The following is a 26,694-nucleotide window of genomic DNA, read 5'->3' on the forward strand; positions in this document are numbered from 1 at the left end:
CAAGGGACCTTTACTGAGGATGGCCAGCACAGAATCCCCATAATGGGCTGCCTGGCAAATTCACCTGCACAACTACTGAATTGTTTGAAATAGATGTACATCGGAGCCAGCGAACTGGGATTTTGGCTTCATTTCTATGAGGCATGCCAACAGGTCACATTTCTTGTCAACCTCCCTCCCAGCAGCACTGTACTCATGAAGGGTAAGTGTGTTCGTTGTTCTGCGCCTATCGACTTGGTGCCCTGCAGGTCTGGAATGCAGCCAGTGTAACCGAATCAGGAGGCTGCAGCTCAGGCTATATTTAATTGGAGGTTTATTGTCTTGTCACAGTTTTAGAAGTTCAGGGAACATTTTCTTTGAGATTGATTGGATATTGTTTGGAGTTGAAGTAGTGTCAATTTTGACCCTCTGTGCTCCTTTTTTAGTGACTGTAATTAAAAGTTTGTTTAAAACATTATGCTTTAAGTCTTTGAAAATTGTCCTTTTGTACTTCGAGTCAGCACAGTGAGAATTCCAGAAGGGACTCTTCCTATTTTGAAACAAACAGATTATGTTTTATGGAATATAACTTCTGGAAAAAGGGGATAGAATGCTTTATTCCTATGAAAAGTTTTATTACCAGAACTAATCTGATTTGAGATGAGAAGGGAGAAAATGCTTAGCTTTTGAGGCAAACATAAAGCTTACCATATGTCTCAGGGAGATTTGGAAATCAGTCTTGGATTGTCCTTAAATCGATTTGAAAAGCAATGCAGAATTTGGATTTTCTTTAAGAACAAGGAGGGGCCACCCATTAAATCAGACTTGGGAGTGAAACTGGTAGTGAGTGAAGAATAATTTCACACTTCTTAGACATTATAACAGATTACATAGGACATTTGCTTGATTGGAATTAGAACCCACATGTCTTCCTCCAAACCTCAACCTTCTCTTTTCATCGCAGAGCCTCCTCTGAGCCCTCAAGTGTGGTTTCACTATGACTAGGGAACAGACACTAAAAATATTTCTGGAATGACGTGACCCACTCTTGCCCCATCCAGGAAAAGGACAAGGCTTCACAAGAAACAGCACATGCTTTCCTTTCATTTCTGGGAGTCCCGGGGTCGACGTACAGATGCTGTTCCTTCCGTGGTCGATGGCATTCGTGCTCCTAGCTGCCGACGGTGCCAGGCAAACAACCAGACAGGACAGCTCAGCTACAGGAAGGTGGCCACAGTCTCGGCCAGAGGAGCAGCCCTCCAGCTGCAGGCCACCTCTGCCACCCCATCCAGGAGCCTTCCCACCTCCCTCAGGTTTGCCCCAGCCCCGTCACAGTGGCTGAAGAACTGGGAGGTGGTGGCAGCAGAGGCAGTGGTGTCAGCAGCCTTGGGGCCAGTCCAGGCACTTGGGACCCTGTCTCAGACAACTCTGTGGCCCCTCCAGCACCAGGGAGGAACCCAGGGCAGCCCCAGTGCTCACCACTGTTTCTTCCTCTCGCTAATACCTAGGCGAGGGCTCAGAATGGAAGCCACCACTCCGGAGCTGAATCCGCAGGCCAGACTGCGGGAGGTGGGGGACGGGGTGAGCAGAGCTCAAGATAGCCAGGAGCTCAAGCAGCAGCTGCAGCCACTGCCCAAGCCACCAGCCTCCTCCTCTCAGCAAGAAGCGAAATATGTAGAGATGTGCACTTCAGCTGGAGTACAGAGGGAGAGTCCCTGGGCTGTGAAACTGACTCTGGAATGCTCACCTGAGGATCAAAGGGCCTCTAGGAGCCCCAAGGAGAAAGCCCAAGATGAATCCAGCGGTCAAGAGTGCAAGGCACCAACCCCTCAGAAGAATCCTGCTTCCTCCGAGCTCTCCAGATCCCAGATCTCCGGCACTGATGAGGGCAGCAACCTCTCCTCCTCCTCCTCCTCCTCCTCTTCCTGCTCCTCCCTGGTGGACAAAGCAGAAGGTGGCCTTTTCAAGCTGGCTGAAACCACCGCATCGACAGGGGCTCCGGCCACCTCGTCTTCATCTTTAGGCTTTGAGAGTGACAGTGGTGAGAGCGCAGTGACCTGCCAGCCCAGGGGAGGAGTGGGAGGGAAACAAGCCGGAGGAGGAGGTGGGGGAGGAAGGAGGGGAGGGGGAGAGGAAGATGGAGCAGAGTGCAGGGACATTATTGCCAAGTCTCAAGGCAGCAGGGCTCCCCTAAAAAATGAGGAGGCTCACTATATCACCACCCACGAGATCCAGCTGAGTGAGGTGGAGCAGGATATGGATTTTGACGTGGGGCTCGCTTCCCACTGGGATTTCGAGGACAACAACGTGATCTACTCATTCGTGGACTATGCTTCTTTTGGTGGTAGCGACGAGACCCCAGGGGACATCACCACCCCAACAGAAGAAGAGGACAATAGCTGCTACCTCAGCACCACTCCCAGCACCACCACCACCCGGACACCCAGCCCCTCCAGCAGCGACCCTCCGCACGCAGGCAGCAGCGGGCGCGACACCAGCAGCACAGAAGTGGGCAGCGGCCCCTCTGCCGGGGGCCCCACTCCCCCACCCACTGGGCCTGGCATGGCCACCAGGCCCGAGCCCTTGCCGGAGCCCCCGGAGGCGGCTCCAGGGGCAGCAGCCGCAGCAAGCAGCTGTGGGAGTGCAGCAAGCCAGATCCTCCTATCAATCAAACCGACCTCCCGGGCTATAAATGAGCCTAGCAACGTGCGTGCAAAGCAAAACAGTATTTCTGCTGCCAAGCATGAAGGCGACATGAGCCTCCGCGTCTCCACAGCTGAACACAGTTCAAGTTCACTGAAGCAGGACCCGGCTGCCGCCGTGGCTCAGGACCATGCGAGGAGATTCATCGCCGTGCCCGCCCGCCTGCAGACGCGCTGCGGGGCCGTGCGGGCCAAGGAGCTGGCGGACTACTCCAGCGGGGCCTCCAGCGCCGTGAGCGAGCTGGACGACGCGGACAAGGAGGTGGGCAGCCTGACCGCCCGCGCCTTCCGCAGCCTCGCCTACCCCTACTTCGAGGCCCTGAACATCAGCTCCCGGGAGTCCTCCACGCTCTCCGAGGTCGGCTTTGGGCGCTGGTCCACCTTCCTGGACCTGAAATGCGGGGGCGTGGGGGCCAGGGTGGAGCAGAGCCTGCTCCGGAGCAGCGCGGCCGCGGTGGCCGCGGGCCTGAGGAGGGGCGGCGCCCGGGCCTCCGCCGACCAGCTGTACGTCCAGGCCCGGAAGGCCCAGGCCAAGGCCCTGCAGTTCGTGGTCAGCAAAGTGGAGGGGGAAATCAAGCACGTGGAGACGCCGCTGGGTTTCCAGAAGCAGGTCCGGACGGGCTCCCGCGTGGTCACCCTGCTCGAGCCCCTGAGTGTGCGCAGTGACAGCAAGGCCAGCTCCGTCGCCGGGCCCTGCGGGGCCCCCGGAGGCTGCAGCAAGGGCCCCGGGTCCGAGTGCACGGACGACGGCTCCGAGGCCTCCGAGCACAGCAGGCCCGCCGCCCGCGCCGACGGCCCCCAGAAGAAGGCCACGTTCGCGTCCAGTCTGCTCAAGAATGTCATCTCCAAGAAGATGCAGCGGGAACATGAGTTCAAAATGGAGAGGGGGGAAGTCACGGACACGTCCCACCGGCACCCCTCCGGCGCGTCCAGGGAGCCCGAGGGCGCGCCCGGGGCGGAGCGGCAGCGGGAGAGGGGCCTGCACAGGCAGGGCTCCCGCCACTCGGAGGCCGGCTCCGAGCTCGCTGCGCTCAGCGTGTCGGACGCGGGTGGGGACGGGCCCGTGGCGGGGTCCAAGTCCCCCATCTTCAAAGCCAGTGCTCCCCGGGAGAGCAACGCAGGCTCCGGCCGAAACATCGCCGACGGGCAGACGGAGGAAGTGTGCGAGATTAAAAAGAGTGCATCCGAGACCGTCAAGGGCATCTTCCTCCGGAGTCAGAACAGCGCGTTCCGGTCCTGGAAGGAGAAAGAGGCCGAGAAGCAGGAAGAAAAGACCCCCATCGGGAAGCTGAAACTCCCCAAAGGAGGTGACTGGAGGGCTGACCTCGGAGAGATCTCTGCCAGCAAGTCCACCATCATGTCGCGCCTCTATGTCCCCAACATCCAGCAGACACCCAAGGACAAGCAGCCGGAGAAACAGGCCACCAAGTACCCCGCTGCCCAGGCCACCTCCACGGCCGTGATCAGGCCCAAGGCTCCCGAAATCAAGATCCGGCTGGGGAGTGTGCAGCAGCCGAGCTCCGACTTCAACATCGCCAAGCTGCTCACGCCCAAGCTGGCCGGTGGCAGTGCCTCTCACCTGCTCAGGACCATGGAGGACAACACCAGGGCGCAACAGAAACTCTTCCGGGGAGACAACCCGGAGAAAGTGCCCCAGTTCCAGGTGAGAGACGTCAGAGACAAGTCCAAGGCTCAGGGTCCCCTCCACCAGGTGCGAGACGTCAGGAAACTCATCAAAGGGTCAGGGGATAGCAGTGACAAGGGCAGTGTCACCCCCGAGCAGGGGATGACAGGGCCCAAACCGAGGCACCTGGCTGCCGCAGCTGGTACATCCAGATCTCTGTCCCCCATGGTGATTACGTGCCAGGCCGTGGTGAACCAGAGGGAGGACAGCCTGGACCGAGAGCTGAGGGAGAGCCTGTGCAGGGGTGGCAACAGCAGCAGCTTGAACTCCTCCTCGTCGGAAGGGACAGTCCTGGTTCACAGGGCATCTGGCAGGCTGCCGGTGGCCACCATTGCCCCCAATAAGCCCGAGCAGGGCTCATACCTGCCTGTGCTCAAGATCGTCTCCAAAACTGCTGCTCAGAAGACCCCAGAAAAGGCCAAGGACGAGGAGGTCAAGGAGGAGGGGAAAGGCCCGAAGCCATCGCGGAATGCCTTGGAGAAGCTGACAGCGGCAGTGAGGTCCATGGAGGAGCTGTACAGCTTCAACAGGAAAGAGTGGAAGCGCAAAAGCGACCCCTTGCCCATGATGACGGACAGCCATGTCTTGTCGCTCATTGCTAGTGAGGAGAAGGAAGGGGCCGGGGGTGCTGAGGGGGACCCCAACAAGCTGGCCAAACGGCTGGGCGAGATGGGAGAACGGGACACAGGAAGCAAAGGCGGAGTCGTCCTGAGAGGGGGCCCAGTGGAGCGTCTGCAGCGGAGAAACTCCAACCCGAGCTCCGAGAGTGTGTCTGCCCGTGCAGCTGCCTTTGAGAGCCTGGCCCGGGAGAGGCCTCGATCCCTCTATATTCCCCCAGTGCACAAAGATGTGGAGAGAAGCCAGCCCTTGCAGCCCCTTCCACCACTCCCCAGCAGCCGGAACGTGTTCACAGTGAGTGCCCCCAGCGCCCAGAAGACTGGGGGTGTCGCTGGCAAGTTCCCACAAGGGCTTTCTCCAGAGAGTCCTTCAGCAGCAAAGGGCATCAAGGCTCAGGGACTCCGGTCCCTCAAGATCTCTCCAGCCACCCGAGCGCCTCTTGATGAGGTGATCAACAAGAAAACCGGCAGCAATCTGGAAAAGAGCAACAGTGACTGTGAAAATTACCTGACCATCCCCCTTAAAGGCAGCTCTGCAGCTGGGGAGCTCCCGGTCAGGCCTGGGGCTAGCAGAGAGGGACCCCCAGCCTCCTCAACGGCCACTCTCTGCAGCTTGCCCCCACTAAGTGCCCGCAGCCAGGTCCCCAGTAACCCCAAAGGCTCCCAGGTCAGTGGAACCAGCCGGCCTGCTTGGCCTACCAAACCTAACAATCCACGGGAATCTGTAGCTCCTCCTCCAGGGCCCCAGAGCCCCGAGCATCCACAGACTGCCATCTACCACCAGCCAGCACTGCCCTTCACCTTGCAGGGCACCCAGCCCCAGGTCCTTTGCTTCTCTCCACCCGGCATGCCTTCCCCAGCACCTGCAGGCCCAGCTCCAGTCCCCACAGACCCCTTCCAGCAGCCACAGCCGCAGCAGACCCAGCGCAAGATGCTCCTGGATGTGACGACTGGCCAGTACTACCTGGTGGACACACCAGTACAGCCTGTGACCCGGAGACTGTTTGACCCAGAGACAGGGCAGTATGTGGATGTGCCCATGACCTCCCAACAGCAAGCTGTGGCTCCCATGTCCCTCCCTGTGCCTCCCTTGGCCCTGAGTCCTGGGGCCTATGGACCCACTTACATGATCTACCCCGGGTTTCTGCCCACAGTGCTGCCTCCCAGTGCCCTGCAACCCACACCAGTTGCTCACACTCCAGGGGGAGGCGAGCTCTCCCAGATGGCCGCAGAGCCCCCCAACAAAGAGGCAGCTGCCAAGTTCACCGAGGCACCATACTTCGTGGCCTCGGGTCAGTCTCCTGCCTCCGCTTCCTCCGCAGCCCCTGCAGCCACATCCCAGCTCGTGGGGGCCAAGGGCTTTGCCCAGCTGCACGGCAAACCTGTCATCAGCATCACTTCTCAGCCCCTGGGGCCGAGGATTATTGCGCCCCCCTCCTTTGACGGCACTACTATGAGCTTTGTGGTGGAGCACAGATGATGAGCGGTCACCAGGAAACAGGAGGGAGCTGGAGCTGCTACCGGTGAGTGAATGTGATTTTGATAATCAGGTTTAACAGATTAAGGACAATCCTGTTTCTTTGTATTTAGAGTGGCAGATTTACAGCAGAGGAGGCTGTCTAGAAATGGGCATTTTGGAAGAATAGAACAAAACCCCATCCAAATTATTAAGGAGGTAATTTTCTTGCCAAGCTTTCACCTCTCCCCGCTCCTCAGTCCCTGTGGCCTTTCCCCTTTGACTTTTTCAGATTGCCTGTGCGTTTGCTCACCTGTGAGAAGGAAGGAAGTGAACCTTGGATCTGTCAGGTTAGCCTTTGGTGAAGGTTGACAGGGGAGAGAAACAAAAACCCGGTCTGGATTTCACGGAGTGAGCCTCTATTCCTGGCAGCACCAGTGACAGAAGACAGAACATCCTGAGAGATCATTAGGGACACTGTTCATAGGCTTGTTCCTCAACAGTAAGGAGAGTCAAACACTGACATATTTTTGTTAGGGGTTTTCTGAAATCTGCGGGAAAGCTACCGTCCTTCCTCCACATCTTCCTCTTGAAGTTTTGCTTTTTACCAAAAGACTATTTTTTAAGCTCTTCTGATTCTGTTTTCAGACAATCAGAATACTTTCTCTTGAATGAGACTGAGGTCTTTAGTGTAACCCCCCCCCACACACACACACACACATACACTTGACTTCTATGAGACGGAGATCACTGAGCTGTGGCTCGTTGAAAGGGCTACTGTATTTGATCCAGTCATTCAGACTGAACCTACGACTCTCAGCTGCCAGTCCTTACAAGGTGCTTATTTTCATGTCTGCATTCTCTCTCTCTTCAGAAAAGAAGCCACTTGCCCTTGTCCCCCCTAAAGGAAATCAGATAAAGTAGATCCCTAACACCCGAGTTAATCTCAGTTCATAGACGGGAATCTTTGCTGTAAATACAGTCCACGGAACTTGAGAGGAAAAGTGAGCCTGAATCAGGACACATCAGGTCACACACAGAAGAAAGATAGGGGCACACTTTAGATCCGAGCACAGAAATGTCAGCACTGTGGGGATAGATTGCTCCTCATTCTCCTGTTCTCTTCAGATTAGGAAGTGTTGACATTACAAATGTTTCTTGCACTTTCACTCCCTGGTAAAAATATACTGAACCAAGAAAGGAGATGGAGAGGAGAGAAACCCTTTCTATGCATATATAAAATAAATCATTTCTTTCTTTTCTGAACTGATGAATAATGAGGACCATGGTTTCACTGGGCAATGAAAAAGCTTTAAATTAGGAAGTAGGATCTAGATTAGAGTCACAGCTGCTTCCTCCCACCAGCTCTGTGTTCTTGGGCTGCAAACTATCCAGCACTCGTGACACCCGTGTCAATAATATCTGCTCTTCAAAATGTATCTGAATGTCAGATGATATAACAGTGTATTGCAAATTTAAAAACCCTTTTCAAATTAAGGATTTCTTACATTTATTGGAGTACAAGACAACATTAGGCCACTGTTAACCAAAAAACGCTTGGTTCTTTCTCAAAGAATTCAGGTGAAAACACAATCCTCATTTTATTTGCAATCTAGAAACAAATGATTCAAACTCTTTCCCTCCAAGAATCTTTAGTAGGCACTGATAATCACACATAAAGAAGGAGGGGGCATTAAAGATAAATACTGCATCTTTGTCTGATGTAGAAAAAAACAATCAGTATGCATGTGGAAGAGACTCAGAATGAGAGAATTAGTTTTGCAGAAGAATAAAAGTAACCTAACAGAAGCATCTTAATCTTCTGGAAACGTGGTATGTTTTACCTGAGGCTATTTTGGAGCAGCTAATCCTGCAAGGCCTTTGTGTGAGATGTGCAGGTGCTAGGAGTTGTTTCCATCAGATGCAAATATAAATCAGAGCTTTTAGTATTTAAGATTTGAACTATGGTTGTTTTGAGAGTTTAACTCTGTTTGAAAACACAACTTTTATTTAAGTTCACATCCCTGAAGATAGAAATCAAAAGTTGGATTCACCATTTAGGAAGACTAGTGAGAAACTAATGATTATTAGCTTTTCATGTATAGGCAAAAATCTAATTATTAAAACTCAGGTAACTAAAAAAAAGTTCTTCCAAACACACTTTCCTGAGAGTCCTATGCTAATTCCCAAAGAAAAGTCAGATACATAGAGAAGTGTATAGTTCTTTTCCTTGTATGAAAAACATTTTAAACACTGTTCAGCTATATAAAAAAATTACCTTGTACTCATTCACCAGCTGAGGCTCATACAAATGGTCCATGTGACAAGTCTTTCCTTTGAAAACCAGCCTTATCCCAGAGATTTTCCTTGAGGTAAGACCTCTAGTTTTATGAGCCCCTCTCAGTTAAGTCACTTAAATAATTTGATCCAATTACAACATTTCACAGAGAAGAAAAGTGGTTTTGCTCAAGTCCTGAAAAAGTGATAGAGCCCGGCTCTGTGGAGGTGGCTCTCAGCCCCAGGGCCACACTGCGCTCCCTGCAGGCTGCGAGGTGTGTTTGTTCTGTGGTAGGAGGCAGGAGCTAAGGAAGGGTGGCAAAGGAGTGCAGTAAGATCTGAACTGGTGGCCAGGACACCTGGGACCTAGTCTCTGCCTCTCTGGACATTTGGAAAATGAATGTTTAGATAAAAGGCACTGATTGCTTCAGTCATTTAACAAACATGAATTACATGTTTATACTCTATGAGCCACAGTGTACTCTGCAGTGACTCTAAACTTCATGTGACCTGGTCTGGCCCATCAGCCAGGAATCTACACTTGAGCAGGAAGTCATACTAAACTACAAAACCAGTGTTTGAGTCCTGTCTTAACCTTTAAGATTCCTTCCAGGTCAAATAATAAACATTTCATCATCTGTTTTTAGCTGTACATTGTAACAGGGAGCTTTTCCTTCTCCCCCTTTATATTATATTTATATATTTAAGTATAACCAGCTGCTATTATTTCTTTCTAATTATTCTGTTATAAATTTCCCTTTAGTTTTGCTTTGATAGGTGGGACTTTCCTGCTTCTAAAAAGATAATTAGTAATGTTACTTATTTTATTGTTATTTAGTAATGACATTGGAGATTGTGATAAATGGACGAGGCTCGGTACATCCAATGGCCCAGTGGCCAGATAGTTACAACAGAAACCCACGGTGACACACCAGTACGCTAGGCACAGCAGTTGCAAAATTTCATTACTTTCTCCCCTTTTGTTAGGACTTTTCTGGTTTAGACCCTTGTTGTTCATTGATTTTCGTTTGGAAAGTCTTAGCTCCACATGATCTTGGATGCCTTTTCTAATGAGATTATTTTTGTTTTTACTTTTCTAGCATTGGAGGCACATAGCTTTATTTTTCCTTCTCTGACTTATTCACTCTCATGCTTTCTCTGGCCCACCCATACAGAGGCCATATTTTTGTTTTAAAATTTTTATTGAGATGATACTAAATGCCATTTACAAGGGCATAAAGATTAAATTAAAATGTAATAATAACAAAAGAAAACTTTAATCAACACTATGATTATTTTGTTACATTTGAATGTCTTTTTTTTCTTTGAGATTTTATCCATCTGCTTCTTCATTTCTGAGTGTGCCTTTTGTGGCTTCACAATTGGTCTTTCGTTTCTCCTTACTTCCTTGGAGTAATTTCCACCCTCTGGACAGAGCCCCACAAGTCAGCAGCTGAAGTGGAAGGAAAGGGAGCTGGATTCGGGGCAGGTACTTGTGTAGAGTGTTTTAAGAGGCCGGAGAGAGGTTCTTAAATCCTCAAAGCCTGTTCCTTTGAATTAAAATTGCAAGAGGAAATTGGGCCTCTGGGAGAGGTTAAGTGGCCTTCTTCAACCACAGTGTCCCTTTGTGGCCAAGTTGGGACCCAAACCCTGAATGACCCTATCCCCAGTCTTTCTTTCAGTTTGCTTTGTTCTCATTGCTCTCCAGCCCCCTTCTCTTTCTCTCCCTACGGCCACTCTTCTTTGGTGGTCCTCCTCCCTGGCATCTGTTCCACTGGTCACCTCCCCTCCTTTCTTCCCTTGCTATTTGTTTGAGAATTTACTTTTTGTTCTTTGCTTTTGGGGGGGGGGGGAGATTTTATTCCATATTGTGGGTTTCTCTTTCCCATTGACTTCTAGCTGATTTCGTCTATTGCCTCACCTTGCTTCTTCCCCTCTCACTTTTTTTGTTAGTAGTTTATTTTTAATCACAGACTGGACAGCTTAAAGGGCCAGTGCACCCTGCCAGCTCCCTCACTAACACGTTCATTGCAGCTTTGTGCAGGAGGCTAGGTGGCTGCCAGCTTGACATTTCATGTCCACTTTACTCCAAATTACATTCTTGAATCAATTCATTGATTTCTATTTGTCCCTGACTTGGTTGTGACTTCCTCTCCCAATTATTACATATGAGTGTTGTTTTATTATTTTCTTAATGTCTCTCTATCTTTTTTTTTTTTGCTTTTTTCCTCCTTTCTATTTTCTTGCATTGTAGCTTTCCTCTTGCTTTTAGTTTTGTGTCTCTCTCCACAGTTTTATGGATGCCTTTATTATTTTCTTCTCTACCCTCTATAAAATTAATAAAAATTATAAGAAATAGCTAATCTGCATTAATTATTTATTATACACCAAGATTTAACATCATGCTCTCTGATTCTAAAAACAAGTAGGTACTACTATATTTTCATCTCTATTTGACAAATGAGGAAATAACTCGTCCCAAATCAGTAGATCAGTAAAAACCCAGGCCCTTTGAGCTCCATGGCCATGCTCTGACTCGTGGATCCTTGTCTGCCCTTCTCTTACTCTCTGCCCTTCGCGGCTCAGCTCCTTCTTGTGAATTGTCCCTCTTCCATCATCTGGGACAAAGAGAAAAGAGTAAGGTCAGAAACTGACCCTGAATCTGGTCATCTCTAGCACATATCAAGCCTCCATGTATATTTTTTCTTTTGATTAAAAAATTAGCTGTCTTTAGTTATAAAAACATTTTATGCCCCAAAGAGGATTCTGAGCCAGTGTCAGCAGATCTAGGGGCTATGGCTTTCAGTGGTGGGGTAATTCTGTGTGTATGTGGGGAGAGGTGGGGGTGGGTTATCCACTTGAAGGTGGGATTCTCCTTCTGAATGTCAGTGGCCTCATGCTTTTTAGTTGGGGGCGAGGGTGGAGAGGTGGGGGAAGCTGCATGTGCTTTGACTAAAGCCCAAGAATATACACCTTAAAGTCAGGCAGCCCTGACCCAAATTTTAACACTCTTACTATTCTGAACAAATGACTTGCCCTGTCTGGGCTTCAGTTTTCTCAACTCTAAAATGGGGGTGCCTTGCAAGAATGTTGTCAAGACTAAATTATAAAACCATTACAGCCCTGGCCAGCTGGCTCAGTGGTAGAGCGATGGCCCAGCATATGGAAGTCCTGGGTTCGATTCCTGGCCAGAGCACACAGGAGAAAAGCCCATCTGCTTCTCCACCCTCCCTCCTCTCCTTCCTCTCTATCTCTCTCTTCCCCTCCCAGAGCCAAGCTCCATTGGAGCAAAGTTGGCCCCAGCTGTGAGGACAGCTCCATGACCTCCACCTCAGGTGCTAGAATGGTTCTGGTTGCAGTAAAGCAATGCCTCAGATGGGCAGAGCATTGCCCCCTGGTGAGCATGCCTGGTGGATCCTGGTCGGGCACATGTGGGAGTCTGACTGCCTCCTCGCTTCTAACTTCGGAAAAATAAAAAAAAAAACTAAACAAACAAAATTATTACAAAGGACATATCAAATAGCTCATGGCACATAGTAAGAGTTCCATCTGCTTTGGAGATTGTAACCTTATGAATGCCTTAGGACCCCCTCATCACTCAGGGGTCCCCACCAGAGCAGAAAATCAGCTTTATGTTTGTAGACTCCGAGAGTAGCATCAGGGGCCTGACCTAGGAACCTTTTATTTCTCCAAACTGGATGCAATCTCCACAGCTCTGCAGTCAGAGCTGGCTGACCTTGGGGTAGGTCAGTTGGCTGTGGGTCAAGGTACTCTAGTATCCTCCGAGGCTCTCCAGAATGTTATACAACTCTGGGCCTACACTGCCAGCTGTACTGTGGGATCCTCCTCTCTGTCTGGGCACAGGCCTGTGTGGCGGAGGGGAAAAGCTGGCCCAGCATCCCTTCTGAGCTGTCATGTATTCTGGGCCTATAATCATGGGAAATCATCAAGGCCAAACTGCCTGATGACATAGTATAGTCATCTAGTCACCCCTCTCACCTTTGTTGAATCTTCATAATCTCTTGGTTAGTTAAACTGGTGCTTTTATTATTTTCTACTTGATAAGAATTGGAGCAACATATTACTTTCAAGATTTCAAATAAAATTCCTCTGCCTCTGCCGATACTCTGTGAATGAATGAAAAGGCAGTGTCTGGATGACAGATCTATGAAAATGTAGAAGTAGACTGAATAAACAGATTCTTCTTCCATTTCTCAGCATCCTGAGTGCCCCCCTCCACCCCCTTTGATCTGCATAGAAGTAAATCTTAGTAGTTTTCTATTTTCTTCTCCTCCTTTTATATTTTCTTTTCCTGTTGCTACTTTCTATGTCATTAGATAGAAAACCTTAAATTTAGTGTATGAAGGTTACAAAACTCACAATGGTCCCTTTTATCCTGAAGATCACTCCTTAATATAAAACACAAAAAGAATAAAATTTAAACACATATTATACATATGAAACCATAAATGGACCTGTGGTGGCGCAGTGGATAAAGTGTCGACCTGGAAACGCTGAGGTCGCCGGTTCGAAACCCTGGGCTTGCCTGGTCAAGGCACATATGGGAGTTGATGCTTCCAGCTCCTCCCCCCTTCTCTCTGTCTCTCCTCTCTCTCTCTCTCTCTGTCTGTCTCTCCCTCTCCTCTCTAAAATGAATAAATAAAAAATAAAAAAAATAAAAAAAAGTGGCCCCTGAGCCACTTTAAAAAAAAAAAAAAAAAAAAGAAACCATAAATGTCCTTACATACTGTTTTTAAAGCATATATTTAACAGGTCAGTTTCTGGATAACAGGGTTAAAAGATGACTTGCTGGTTTACTGTGGTTGTATGTAATTGATTAGATAACTGTTCTTTGATACTTCTTGCAGGTTATTTTTCACATGATAGTCTTTTTAACCCCTCAAAATATTACCTGTAGGGCACACTATTTATGTCTTTATAATATTATGTTCAAATATCAACTTTCAAATGTTTTTTAAAAATGTTCTTTAGGCAAAAGTGCTAGTAGATGTACCATGCAGAGAAAGAGATCAACCGAAGGGGGTAATTTTCGGTAAACTTTTAGAAATGTCAGTTCTTGTCTTGGAATGGATTGGACAGTCATAAGCTCTAACCTGTACATCTCATTTTAAACAAAATATACCAGGTGAAGTTCCATATAGTTTAGGCAGTAATCATTCCTTTACAATAATTCTTAGTATAGGGTTCATTCACTCTTGAACCAGATTGCTAACTCATGGTAAATTTCAGTTCTGCGTAATATTGTAGAAACTTATTTATTTCACTGTTTTATCTGTGCTATGGATGATTTCAATGAAACTAAACCTTTCACTCTAAAAGTTATTATTTTTTAAATTTTATTAAAATTTTATTTAGAAAATTACATTTAACAGGGTGACATTGATCAATAAGAGTACATAGGTTTCAGGTAAACATTTCTATAGCATTTAAACTGTTGATTATATTATATACCCATCACCCAAAGTCAAATCATTTTCTGTCACCTTATATTTGTTTCTTTTTACACCCTCCCTTCATATGCCCCTCCCCCTTGTAACCACTTCACTTTTATCTATGTCCATGAGTCTGAGTTTTATATCGCACCTATGCGTGAAATTATACAGTTCTTAGTTTTTTCTGATTTACTTATTTCACTCAGTATAATGTTCTCAAGGTCCATCCATGTTGTCATAAATGTCACTATGTCATCATATCTTATGGCTGAGTAGTATTCCATTGTATATATGTACCACATCTCCTTTATCCAATCTTCTATCAAGAGACACCTTGGTTGTTTTCATGTTTTGGCCACTATGAATAATGCTGCGATAAACATCAGGGTACATGTGTCTTTATGTACCAATGTTTTTGAGTTTTTAGGGTACATTCCCTGTAGAGGGATTGCTGGGTAATATGGTAGTTCTATTCTTAATTTTCTTAGGAGCCACCATACTTTCTTCCATAATGGTTGTACTAATTTCATTCCCACCAGCAGTGAATGAGGGTTCCTTTTTCTCCACAGCCTAACACTTGTTATTACCTGTCTTGCTGATAATAACCAATCTAACAGATGTGAGGTGGTATCTCATTGTAGATTTGATTTGCACTTCTCTAATAGCTAGTGAAGATAAGCATCTTTTCATATATCTGTTGGCCATTTGTATGTCTTCTTGGGAGAAGTGTCTGTTCAGGTCCTTACCCCATTTTTTAATTGGGTTGTTTGCTTGTTTGTTGTTGAGCTTTGTGAGTTCTTTATATATTTTGGATATTAACCCCTTATCAGAGCTGTTGTTTGCAAATATTATCTCTCATTTAGTTAGCTGCCTATATTTTTTGTTGTATATTTCTTTTGCTGTAGAGAAGCTTTTTAGTTTGATATAGTTGCATTCACTTATTTTTGCTTTTACTTCCCTAGTCTTTGGGGGTCAAATTCATAAATTGTTCTTTATGGCCAAGGTCCATGAGTTTAGTGACTATGTTTTCTTCTATGTAATTTATTGTTTCAGATCTTATATTTAGTCTTTGATCCATTTTGAATTCATTTTTCAAGAGGACAAATGGTAGTCAGTTTCATTCTCTTGCATACGGCTTTCCAATTTATTGAAGAAGCTTTCTTCTCTCCATTGTGTGTTTTTGGCTCTTTTGTTGAAGGTGATTTGTCTACATATATGTAGTTTTATTTCTGGGCTTTCAATTCTATTCCATAGGTCTGTATGTCTGTTTATCTGCCGATACCATGCTGTTTTGATTATTGTGGCTCGATAGTATAATTTGAAGTCAGGTAGTGTGAAACTCCTGGCTTCATTATTTTTTCTCAGGATTTCTTTGGCTATTCAGAGTTTCTTATGGTTCCATACAGACCTGGTAATTCTTTGTCCTATTTCTTTAAAAAGTGACACTGGTATTTTGATGGGGATTGCATTAAATTTGTATATTGCTTTGGGTAATATGGCCATTTTAATTATGCTGATTCTTCCAATCCATGAACATAGAATATTTTTCCATTTCATTACATTTTTTAAAATTTCTTTCGATAATGTTTTGTAGTTTTCAGTATATAGGTCCTTCATGTCCTTTGTTAAATTTATTCTTAGGTGTTTACTTTTGTTGTTGTTGCAATTGTCAAAGGAATTTTTTTTGCACTCATTTTCTGATGTTTTATCATTGGCATATAGGAAAACAGTTGACTTTTGTATATTGATTTTGTATCCTGCTACTTTATTGTATTGTTTAATTGTTTCTAATAGTTTTATTTTTTTTGATGGAGTCTTTGGTGGTTTCTATATACAGTATCATGTCATCTGCAAAAAGTGATACCTTTGCTTCTTCTTTCCTAATATGGATGGCTTTTCTTTCTTTCTCTTACCTAGTCACTCTGGCTAAAACTTCCAGAACTATGTTGACTAGGAGTGGAGAGAGTGGCCAACTTTGTCTTGTTCCAGATTTTAGAAGAAAAGCCTTCTTTCTTTTTTTTTTTTTTACCATGTAGTATGGTATTAGCTGATGGTTTTTCATATATGGCCTTTATTATGTTGAGGTGCTTTTTTTCTATTTTGATTTTATTGAGTGTTTTAAACATAAAAGGATGCTGTATCTTATCAAATGCCTGTCTACATCTATTGATAGAATCATATGATTTTTGTTCTTTCTTTTGTTGATGAGGTGTATTATGTTGATTTCCATATGTTGAAGCATCTTTGTACTCCTGGAATGAGTCCCACTTGATCGTGATGCATTATTTTTTTAATGTGTTATTGTGTTCGACTTGCTAGTTTTTTGTTTAGAATTTTTGCATCTGTATTCATTAGAGATACTGGTTTGTAGTTTTCTTTTTGTGTGCCATTCTTCCAGATTTTGGTATGAGGGTTATGTTGGCCTCATAAAATGTGTTGGTGACTATTGTTTCTTCTTCTATTTTTTGGAAGACTTTGAGAAGGATAAGTACCAGATCTTCTTTGAGTGTTTGGTAGAATTCACTAGTGTAGCCATCTGATCCTGAACTTTTGTTTTTAGGAAGGATTTTTTTGTTTTTTTTTTACAGAGACAGAGAGACAGATAGACAGGGACAGACAGGAACGGAGAGATGAGAAGCATAAATCATTAGTTTTTCTTTGCACATTGCAACACCTTAGTTGTTCATTGATTGCTTTCTCATATGTGCCTTGACCGTGGCCCTTCAGCAGACCGAGTAACCCTTTGCTCGAGCCAGTGACCTTGGGTCCAAGCTGGGGAGCTTTGCTTAAACCAGATGAGCCTGTGCTCAAGCTGGCGACCTCAGGGTCTCGAACTTGGGTCCTCTGCATCCCAGTCCAACGCTCTATCCACTGTGCCACTGCCTGGTCAGGCTTAAATAATTGTTTTGTTTGTTTGTTTGTTTGTTTTTTTATTCATTTTTAGAGAGGAGAGAGAGAGGGAGAGAGACAGAGAGAGAGAGAAGGGGGGAGGAGCTGGAAGCATCAACTCCCATATGTGCCTTGACCAGGCAAGCCCAGGGTTTCGAACCAGCGACCTCAGCATTTCCAGGTCAATGCGTTATCCACTGCGCCACCACAGGTCAGGCAGGAAGGGTTTTGATAGTTGTTTCTATTTTTTAGTTGCCTATAAGTCTATATAGGTTTTCCAATTTTTCATGACACAGTCTTGGAAGATTGTATAGTTCTAGGAATGTATCCATTTCTTCTTGGTTGTTGAATTATAATCTTTGGTTGTGGCATATAATCTTTCATAATATTCTACCATAATCATTCATATATCTATGATGTCTGTGGTAATTTTTTTGAATTTGGATTTTTCTTTTTGGATTTGTATATATGAGTCCTTCCTTTTTTCCCTTAGTGACTCTAGTCAGTGTTTATGAATTTTATTAATATTTTCAAAGAACCAGCTCTTTGTTGTATTAATTTTTCTATAGATTTTTATTCTCTATTTTATTTAATGTTGATCTAATTTTTACCATTTCTTTTCTTCTGCTCACTTTGGGTTGCCTTTGTTCTTCTTTTTCTAGTTTCCTAAGATGTGATGTTAGGTTGTTTACTTGGGATCTCTCTTGTTTCTTGATATAAGCCTGTAATAATATAAATTTTCCTTTTATTGCTGCTTTTGCTACATCCCAGAAATTTGATGTGTCATATTGTCATTTTCATTTGTCTGTGTATACCTTTTGATTTCTTCTTTTATTTCCTCTTTGACCCAGTTATTTTTTAGAAGTATGTTGTTTATTTTTCACATTTTTGTGGGGTTTTTTTACTTACTTTTTACAGTTAAATTCTAATTTTAAAGCCTTATGTTCAGAAAATATGATTGGTATCATTTCAATCTTCTGGAATTTGTTGATGTTAGTTTTGTGGTCCAACATATGGTCTGCCTTTGGGAATGTTCCATGCACACTAAAAAAGAATGCATAATCTGATTTTTGGAATGAAATGTTTGTTATGTCCATTTGGTGTAGTGTATCATTTAAGGCTGATATTTCTTTATTGACTTTCTGTTTGGATGATCTATCAAAAGCTGTCAATTGTGTGTTGAAATCTTCAAGTCTGATTATGTTTTTGTTTGCTTCTATTTTTAGATCAGTTAGTAGATGTCTTGTATATTTTTGTGCTTCATGGTTTGGTGCATCTATATTAAGAAGTGTTGTGTGTTCTTGATATAATGTCCCCTTTATCATTATGAAGTGTCCATCTTTGTCTCTGGTTATCTTTGTCGTCTTGAAGTCAGCATTGTCAAATATGAGTATGGCTACATCTGCTTTTCTCTGGATATTATTAGCTTGGATAACGATTTTCCAACCTTTCACCTTGAGCCTACTTTTGTCCTTGCAGCTTATATGTGTCTCTTGAGGCAGCATGTGGTTGGGTTGTGCTTTTTGATCCAATCTCTTATTCTGTGCTTCTTTATTGGTGAGTTCAGTCTATTTACATTTAGGGTAATTATTGACACTTGAGGATTTCCTATCGCCATTTTATGTTTTGTTTTTTGGTAGCTATGTGTCTTGTTTGGTTCTTCTCTTTTGTACTTCTGTTCATTTTTGTTTGGCGATAGTCAATATTTCTTTTCCCTGTTTCTTCTTTTATTAAGCTGTGTATTTCAGTAGTGGTTTTTCATGGGCGGTTGCCATTAGGTTGTTAAAAGAAACATGTTCATATGAACAAGAGTCCTTTGTCTTATGAGTGCTTCTGCACTCCATCCTCCCTTGCTACTGCAGATCTTCATCCTCTCCCCTTTTATGTTATTATTGTCACAGGTTACCCATATTTTTATTGTGACCTTTTAGAGATTTTACTTGTGGTTATGATTTGTTTCTGTTCTTTGTGTCTGGTCGAATAACCCCTTTGAGTAATTTCTGCAGTGGGGGTTTTCTGGTGATAAATTTCCTCAGCTTCTGTATGTCTGTAGAAGTTTTTATTTCTCCTTCATATTTAAAGAATAACTTGGATGAATATAGTATTCTTGGCTGGTAATTCTCCTCTTTCAGTATCTTGAATGTATGGGTCCACTTTCTTCTGGCTTGTAGAGTTTCTGCTGAGAAGTCTGATGATAACCTAATGGGCTTTTCTTTATATGTTATTTTTTTCTTTTCTCTAGCTGCTTTGAGAACTCTTTCTTTGTCATTGATTTTTGACAATTTTATTATGATGTGCCTTGGAGTAGGTCTATTTGGGCTGTGGTAACTCTTCTTCTTGGATTAAAGGCTCTACCTCTTTCCATAGGCTTGGGAAATTCTCATTAATTATTCATTTGAATAGGTTCTCCATTCCCTTCTCCCTCTTTTCTTTTTCTGATATACCCATTATTCTTATATTGCTCTTTCTGATGGAGTCAGACAATTCTTATAGAGCTCTCTTAGTTTTCTTTAATTCATGAGTCTTTCTCTTTTTTTTTTATAGCATCTCTAGTTGCCTGTCTTTGATGTCACTGCTTCTTTCCTCTATCTGGCTTGTTTTATTAGCTCAGTTTTCAATTTATGTATTGAGTTCTTCTCTGTTTTTAAAGTTTCAAACTCTTTGGTGAGGCTTTTGTTTTGTTTTCTGAGCTCATTAAGCTGCCTATTGGTGTTTTCTTGCCTCTTGTTAAGTATTTTTAAAACTTCAGTTTTGAATTCTCTATTATTAAACTCTGAGGTTTCCATGTGATTGAGATTTTTTTCTGGAGATTTCTCATTTTCTTTCTGAACTACATCTCTGTCTTCTGTAGCCATGGTATTCGATTTATTCATCCTTGAGGATATGTGAGAGTGGTATTGTTAAGAACCCTAACAAGCCCTGACTGGGCAGTGGTGCAGTGGATAGAGCATCGAACTGGGATGTAGAGGAACCAGGTTCGAGACCCCAAGGTTGCCAGCTTGAGTGTGGGCTCATCTGTCTTGAGCAAAGCTCACCAGCTTGAACCCAAGGTCTCTGGCTCGAGCAAGGGGTTACTTGGTCTGCTGAAGGCCCATGGTCAAGGCACATATGAGAAAGCAATCAATGAACAACAAAGGTGTCGCAACGAAAAACTGATGATTGATGCTTCTCATCTCTCTCTATTCCTGTCTGTCTGTCCCTGTCTGACTCTCTCTCTGTCTCTGTGTAAAAAAAAAAAAAAAAGAACCCTAACAAAATAATAACTAAAAAAATGAAAAATTAAAATGAAAAAGTACAATAAAAATATAAAAATTTTTTAAATTATGACAATTAAAGAAGAAAAATCACAAAAAAGATTAAATACCAAAAACAAATAACAAAAACAAAATACTCACAAAATAATAGAAATAAAAAGTATAAAAATTAAAAAAATAAAATTAAAAGGAGAAAAGAAAGAAAAGAATGGAAAAGAAAGGAAAAATAAATTCAGGTTTTAGAGATTTCTTCTAGTAGGTTTTACTGTATTACAAATTTTAGCTCTGTGAAGTCTGACCTCTGCTAAGATGTTTCTGTTGCAATGATTAGATGGGGCTGCAGTTGTTTGGTGGATGGGGCATGTTATGAGGGCCTTATGGCTTTGACTTCCCACTTTACAGCTCTACCAATGGTGAACTCAGGCTTCTAGGCATTTCTACCCATGTCTTAACAGATCTGGGTACCAGACATGGAGAACCTGTGTTCTTCAGGGGAGAGAGCCTCTCTGGAGAGCTAGCAGTGGGGTTTGTCTCTGGCACTCTCTATACTGCAAGGTGAGGGAGGTAAGATCTGGGAGGCTGAGGGATGAACTTTAGCTTTCTCTGTCTCTGCTGAGTGTGGGTTGCAAGCAGACTGTGAAAACTTTGGCCCTGACCTTGTGCTCTGACTGCTTTGGTTTATCTCCACCTTTGCCTGTCTGTCTCACTGCTCTTCCAAGCAGAAGGAGACCCAGTCACTCCGGGTTTCCCTCTCTGTACTTCTCAGACAAAATCTAAACAGTCTGAGCTTCCTTCCTCTCTGTAGTCCAGCAGAGAAAAAACAAAAAACAAACCAGTCACTCTGGCTTTGTCTCCTTTCTAGAGCCCACTCGATTCATTTTATCTTCTATCCTCCTTTTCAACCCATCCCACCTTTAGTCCATTCAGTGCATGGATCTTTCAGGCATTCCTGAAAGCCCAGCGGGGGTTTCTTCACTGTGTTACAGTTATTCAATTTGTTGAAATTTTAATGGAGAGATCGGGAGTATTTTTCATGCCACACTTATTCTGATGTCACCCTAAGATTATTTTTGTATAATTCATTGAATTTCATTCAATTTACAAAGAAAAGTTCCCCTTTGGGCACTTTCTTGAAGTCAGTATAATGTCTAGTAAGTTCAGAAACACATTTGCCAAATACATTTTAAAATGTGAACATCATTATTAATATTGAAATCAGACAAATCATTAAATAAATTTTATTTTGACATTATTCTTGTTTCTTTACAAGTAAATTTTACTATTAGAACTAACCATTTGTTCTTATCTATGTTTATTTATAGGAGCAAGACAGAAAGATGAAGTCTTCTTTAATCTGAAGGTTGCATTGTAACACCACTAAAAATTCATCTGAAACACTTCTTTTACATGTGTTATTCTTAATTTTGGCTTCTTATATACCAACTATGTAAGTTTCTATATTTTCCTGAACAACCCTGTTAAGATAGTTTGTGTTGTTTTAGTTTTACTAAACTGATTGAATGGTTGCATTTTTCCCCTGTAAAATTGTTTCTTTTTGTACTTTAATACAGGATATAAACTTTCTATTTATCTTTTACTCCTTTAGGCTACACACACACAAAAAAAAATCCCTTAAGTATTTTCATAGTTCAACAATGGGGTGGCTTTTGCTGTAAACCAAGCCAGCAAATCAATAACTTGCTTCCCAAATGTCCTGATAGGTTCCTGGAGACATGAGGACTAGCTGGCAGAATTCCAGCACATGCTTGGATTTTAAATATGATGGGTCCTCACTTTAAATCATATAACAGTCAAGCTTAGTCATTCTCTTCATTATATTCTACATGTTCTTTCATTGAGTTTAGCATGATCAGATGTTATTGTGAAAAATAGTGGTTTTAACTTTTGTGCTTTCTTTAAATTTTCCCATTTGTACAATGTTGTGACACTATTTGTTGCCTTAAAATAGAATTGCTTAAAACACTGAAGAGGCCGTGGTTATAGTTAAAATTATGTCCTTAGTCTCAGGAAGGTATAAAATATCTATTTCCTTCTATTAACACAAACTTTGTTATTAGCATATAGCATTTCTTTGTCTTCTTCAATGATTCCCTCCGTAGTTGCATACTCCTGGCTCTCATGGATTTCTCCATGAGAAATTCATTTACATTTCTCATGGATTGCTGTTGGGATCCTAAGAGTGATGGGTTTGGGGTGATAAGGTAGAATGTAAGCTCCTATACAGTAGCTCTGATTCTCTCCAACCCCAGCCATACCAATAGCAGTGACAGAGGATTATATCACTTGTTCTTTGTGGTTTTAAGAGATGTTGAGAGTCCAAATCACAGAATTTTTCATCAACATTCAATATTGTCTCAGTTGTAACTTAATCTGAAGGTTATTTTAGTGAGTGTTAACAGTGAGTCTTAAAGAGTTGATTGATCAGATAAATATTTAGCTTATCAGAATTAATGTGTGTCAATATATATTTGATAAATATTACATTGGATTATTTCTTACTCTTTAAACAAATACCTTAAAATTTTCTTCAGGCTTTCTTATTTAAGGAATCTCCTCTTCTTCACTGATTTGTTCAAAGATAAATTATTCTGGTAATTTTTTAAAGCCTTATTTTGATTTTAACAGTCATCAATATTTGGTTTTTGGTTAAAAATGGTTCTTGAAGCCACAGAACTTTATGCTATTCATGACTGAAGGTGTGGGTAAAATATTCTGAGACTGATTATTGTATAATTTATGTACTCTCATTACATGGTAGTCATGCTCCTATTTCAGACTCTTAAAAATTAACTCAATTTCAATTTCAGGGATTTCCATTAAGGAATATTTTTCCTAAAAAATAGAATACAGATATGTTAGATAAAAGCATCAGCCCTCCCTCATTTTCAGTAGAGATTGGCTGACTATGAGGTCACTTAATATTGAAACAAAAAAAGTAGAGCCAATTTCAAAGGTCTGAAACCTATAATACTCAAAACAGTATTTGAAAATATCTGGTGCAACTTACACAGGATTTGGATGGGTAATACCAGAATTGATAAGACTTTTAAAACTATGTGTGACTTAGGAAAACCCAGAGGTCATGCTGAGTAGTCAACTGCTTGCCAGCTCCCCCAAAAGTGAGACCCTTCCTTCCTAGATTATGTGGTGATGTTCTTACCTACCAAGCCCCATAAGCTATTTATCATTATTTATCACCAGCAGATCTGAACCTTAAGTTCTCACATTGAGATAAACTAGGACAGACACTGGGAAAGAAAGGAGAACTTTTCACTTGTTGGCCAAGTCCTCTGAGGAGCTGACAAGGTTGTAGTAAATGTCTAAGGGGTTAAGAATGTAAATTTAAAATAATATTCTATGAATATGACAATATCTATTGATAATTTTGTAGCTGCTAGGCCATATACTACCTCAAATGATAGGGAGGAACATTTTTTAAAGACTTGAGGTAAATCCTCATTGTCATTGTTTTATCATTTCTTGGGATTGCATTGATATTTGAAAACAGTGGTGATGCTCTTCTTTTTTCAACCAAAGTTAAGTAGAATAAGAGTCTATGAACCTTCTAACCCACACAGCTATCACCCATACAATGTCCCTTTAGCTATTGAACTCTCTTATGTTTTAAATATACAAAACTGTTTGTGAAGCATATGGCATCTACTAAAGAGTGCCTTGAGCTGGAATCTAATTAGAGTTTGCCTTTTGCCATTTTCTCTTATGGCTACAAGTATGACTCAGTTTTTCAGAGTGTTGTGTGTAGAAATCTTGACCCATTCCTTTTTTTCCTTGTTGGTTAAATGGTCAGGTTGAAATATGCTCAATTTGAATTATTTTTGGAAAACTGAACACATTTGTAACCAGTATGATAATTTAATTCACCAGAATGTATTTTCTTAAAAGCACTCACTGAAATTTCCCTCAGGGTTACATAAAGCTCAGATATTCAGTCAGTGATTTAACTTACAGACTGTCTGTATGTCTGTATATGTCTCTGTGTATATGGCTCTCTGTATATCATTGAGTAAATAAGTTAAAACAAATCACATATTGACATCTCTATGATAAATCTCAAATATTAACACACATTTCAAATTCATCCTTATAGCTCTAGGAAATGCCTAGTACTATCAATGTTTTTCTTAATTTCAGATTTGGCTTTATAATCCTTGCCTCTTAAAGAGACTTAATGTGTTTAAATTATTTTCATACTTCATGTGTTTAATACAAATTGAATGCTCATGCTACCTGAAATAATACTTTGGACTGCAGGACAGTATTGATTCCTTGGTAGATTGACTATAATCTCATGATAAGTATACACACACACACACACACACACACACGCATGAGAAAACACATTCAATAATAGTCTCTGTGTTTAAAAACTATCATCATATACATTCTCCTATGTGGTGCTTGAGGAGTTTCATTCTACAGTTTACAAGGTGTAGGTTTGCACCCCAAATTCTCAGGGTATGCTGTTTTACCCAAATACTTGAAAGAAAAAGGTGCCCTGTATTTTATCAGTACTGTTGAGGGGGAAATTTTTAAATTATGTATAGATTTGTTTTAAAAAATTAAATTCATAAAATATGTTAGTCTTTTACATAATTTCTAAGGAAGTATACATATAGATATGATATATATTTTCAAGAGACTGTTTCTATATTCTTAACTGACTTCTGGGTCCTAAGTAGACCTCACAGGTGCATAAAATCATTAATAAAGCATGTAGCATTTGCTCAATTGTACCTTAAGCTTGAATCTAATCAGAAGTGCAGACTCTGGGGGAAAAGTGTGTTTATGTGTGGCATGTGTGATTATAAGGCCCAGGGGAGGATTCTGAAGATTGGATTTGTTTGTACAGCTCGTGTCTCAGAAGCGATCTGAATGTTCACAGCAGTATTAGTAAGCTGTTAATATTCTCGTTCATGTCAACTACAGCATATTATTAAATTTATTCCTATTTAATTCATAATGGTGCAGAATAAAACACACACAACACATCTAATTTGATTTTTTTAAGTTTCATAATTGCTTTTTACAGGCTAGCGTTAATGGCAAAAAGTCCTTTCCAGAGCTCTTTGAAATTACCTATCATACTCATATCTATTTTCTAGCAGGTGGTCCTTTTTCCCTCCCCCTTTGGAGGTGTAGGTTTCTGTATTGAAATTCACATCAGCTTACTATATAGTAAAGACAGTGGTGGTTGAAAAGCATGTGAAGACTGAGGAAGTTATGTCCCAAACAGAGAAGATAAATTGTGTGATGAATGGAGAAAGACTTTGGATAATGCTGAATTATACCCTTGGCTATGAAAAAAACCTAGTGGTAAATGGAAAGAATGTGAAAATTTGAACTGCTTTCAAGATTGAAATCTTGGTGGAAGAGTTCCTACTTCCAAAAGTTGGTCTGATGTGACTCAGTTACAGAATGCACTGAACTTGGCCAGTGGGACCGTGAGCCAGCGCAACAGCTCTGAGAATTACATTTATCAGTGTATTGCATATGGAGAAAACTACCCAGACGGACTCTGTGAGACTAGCCTTACCTTAACTGCTAGCATTTGTAGGTGATTGTGCAATCTTGTGTAATGGTCTTTTATTTTTATTCTTGAAACATCTGTTTTGTTGTTGTTGTTTTCCAGTAAAAGTAACTGCAAAGAAAACACACATTGTTTGTCTTTATTTTAACTAAAAAAATAAGCATTGGACATTTCCATTTTATTCTGTCTTCTAACTTAAATCCTTCATTTTGCTAAAATACTCTAATGTTTCACATCCAAGTTGTATTAGTTTTCTATTCTTGCAGTAACCACAAACTTAGCAGCTTATGACAAACACAGTTTACTATTCTGCAGTTCTGGAGGTCAGAAGTCTTGGATGGATCTTTCCCTGATCTCATTGTATTTCACCTGACCCAAAGATTCTAACTGCTTGACTCATTAAGTAGCATTGTGAGGAGCACTGAACACAGTGTGTGAACAACAACTTAAACAACAATGTTCCTGCAGGCCTATACCAGGCCCAGGAAAGTTAACCCCTTCAAAGCCCAAATATAAGAGGCACACGTTTTGAGGACCAGCAGCACAGTGAGGATCGATAGTGTAATATGTCCTTTAAGTCAACAATCAGTTAACTAAAGTCACTCTAAACCTTAAGATTAAAGCCCAACAAAAACTTTAACCCACATTTCACCAAGAGAATCCAGGATTTCTTACATATGTCCAGGGTTGAGGATGATCGAGCAGAAAGAAAATTGAAAGTTCCAGGCCCTATATTTTCCTGAGTCACCTCTGGCTTCTGGCTTTTGTTTTCTAGAGAATTTTCATATTTCATTCTCCATCTTGCCTCCAGCAT

At 42.4% G+C, this 26,694-nt stretch overlaps 1 protein-coding gene across 1 annotated transcript; it reads left to right on the forward strand.

Moving 5' to 3' along the window:
• The first annotated feature begins 52 nt into the window (after positions 1 to 52).
• On the forward strand, positions 53 to 25,939 carry C5H4orf54 (chromosome 5 C4orf54 homolog). The gene is made up of 2 exons (XM_066280359.1): positions 53 to 6,505; positions 21,634 to 25,939. The coding sequence occupies exon 1, from the start codon at positions 1,072 to 1,074 to the stop codon at positions 6,460 to 6,462; it is 5,391 nt and encodes a 1,796-aa protein (XP_066136456.1). The 5' UTR covers positions 53 to 1,071; the 3' UTR covers positions 6,463 to 6,505; positions 21,634 to 25,939.
• The last annotated feature ends 755 nt before the right edge of the window (positions 25,940 to 26,694 follow it).

This window comes from Saccopteryx bilineata, chromosome 5 (genome assembly GCF_036850765.1).
Source record: "Saccopteryx bilineata isolate mSacBil1 chromosome 5, mSacBil1_pri_phased_curated, whole genome shotgun sequence".
Taxonomy (NCBI): domain Eukaryota; kingdom Metazoa; phylum Chordata; class Mammalia; order Chiroptera; family Emballonuridae; genus Saccopteryx; species Saccopteryx bilineata.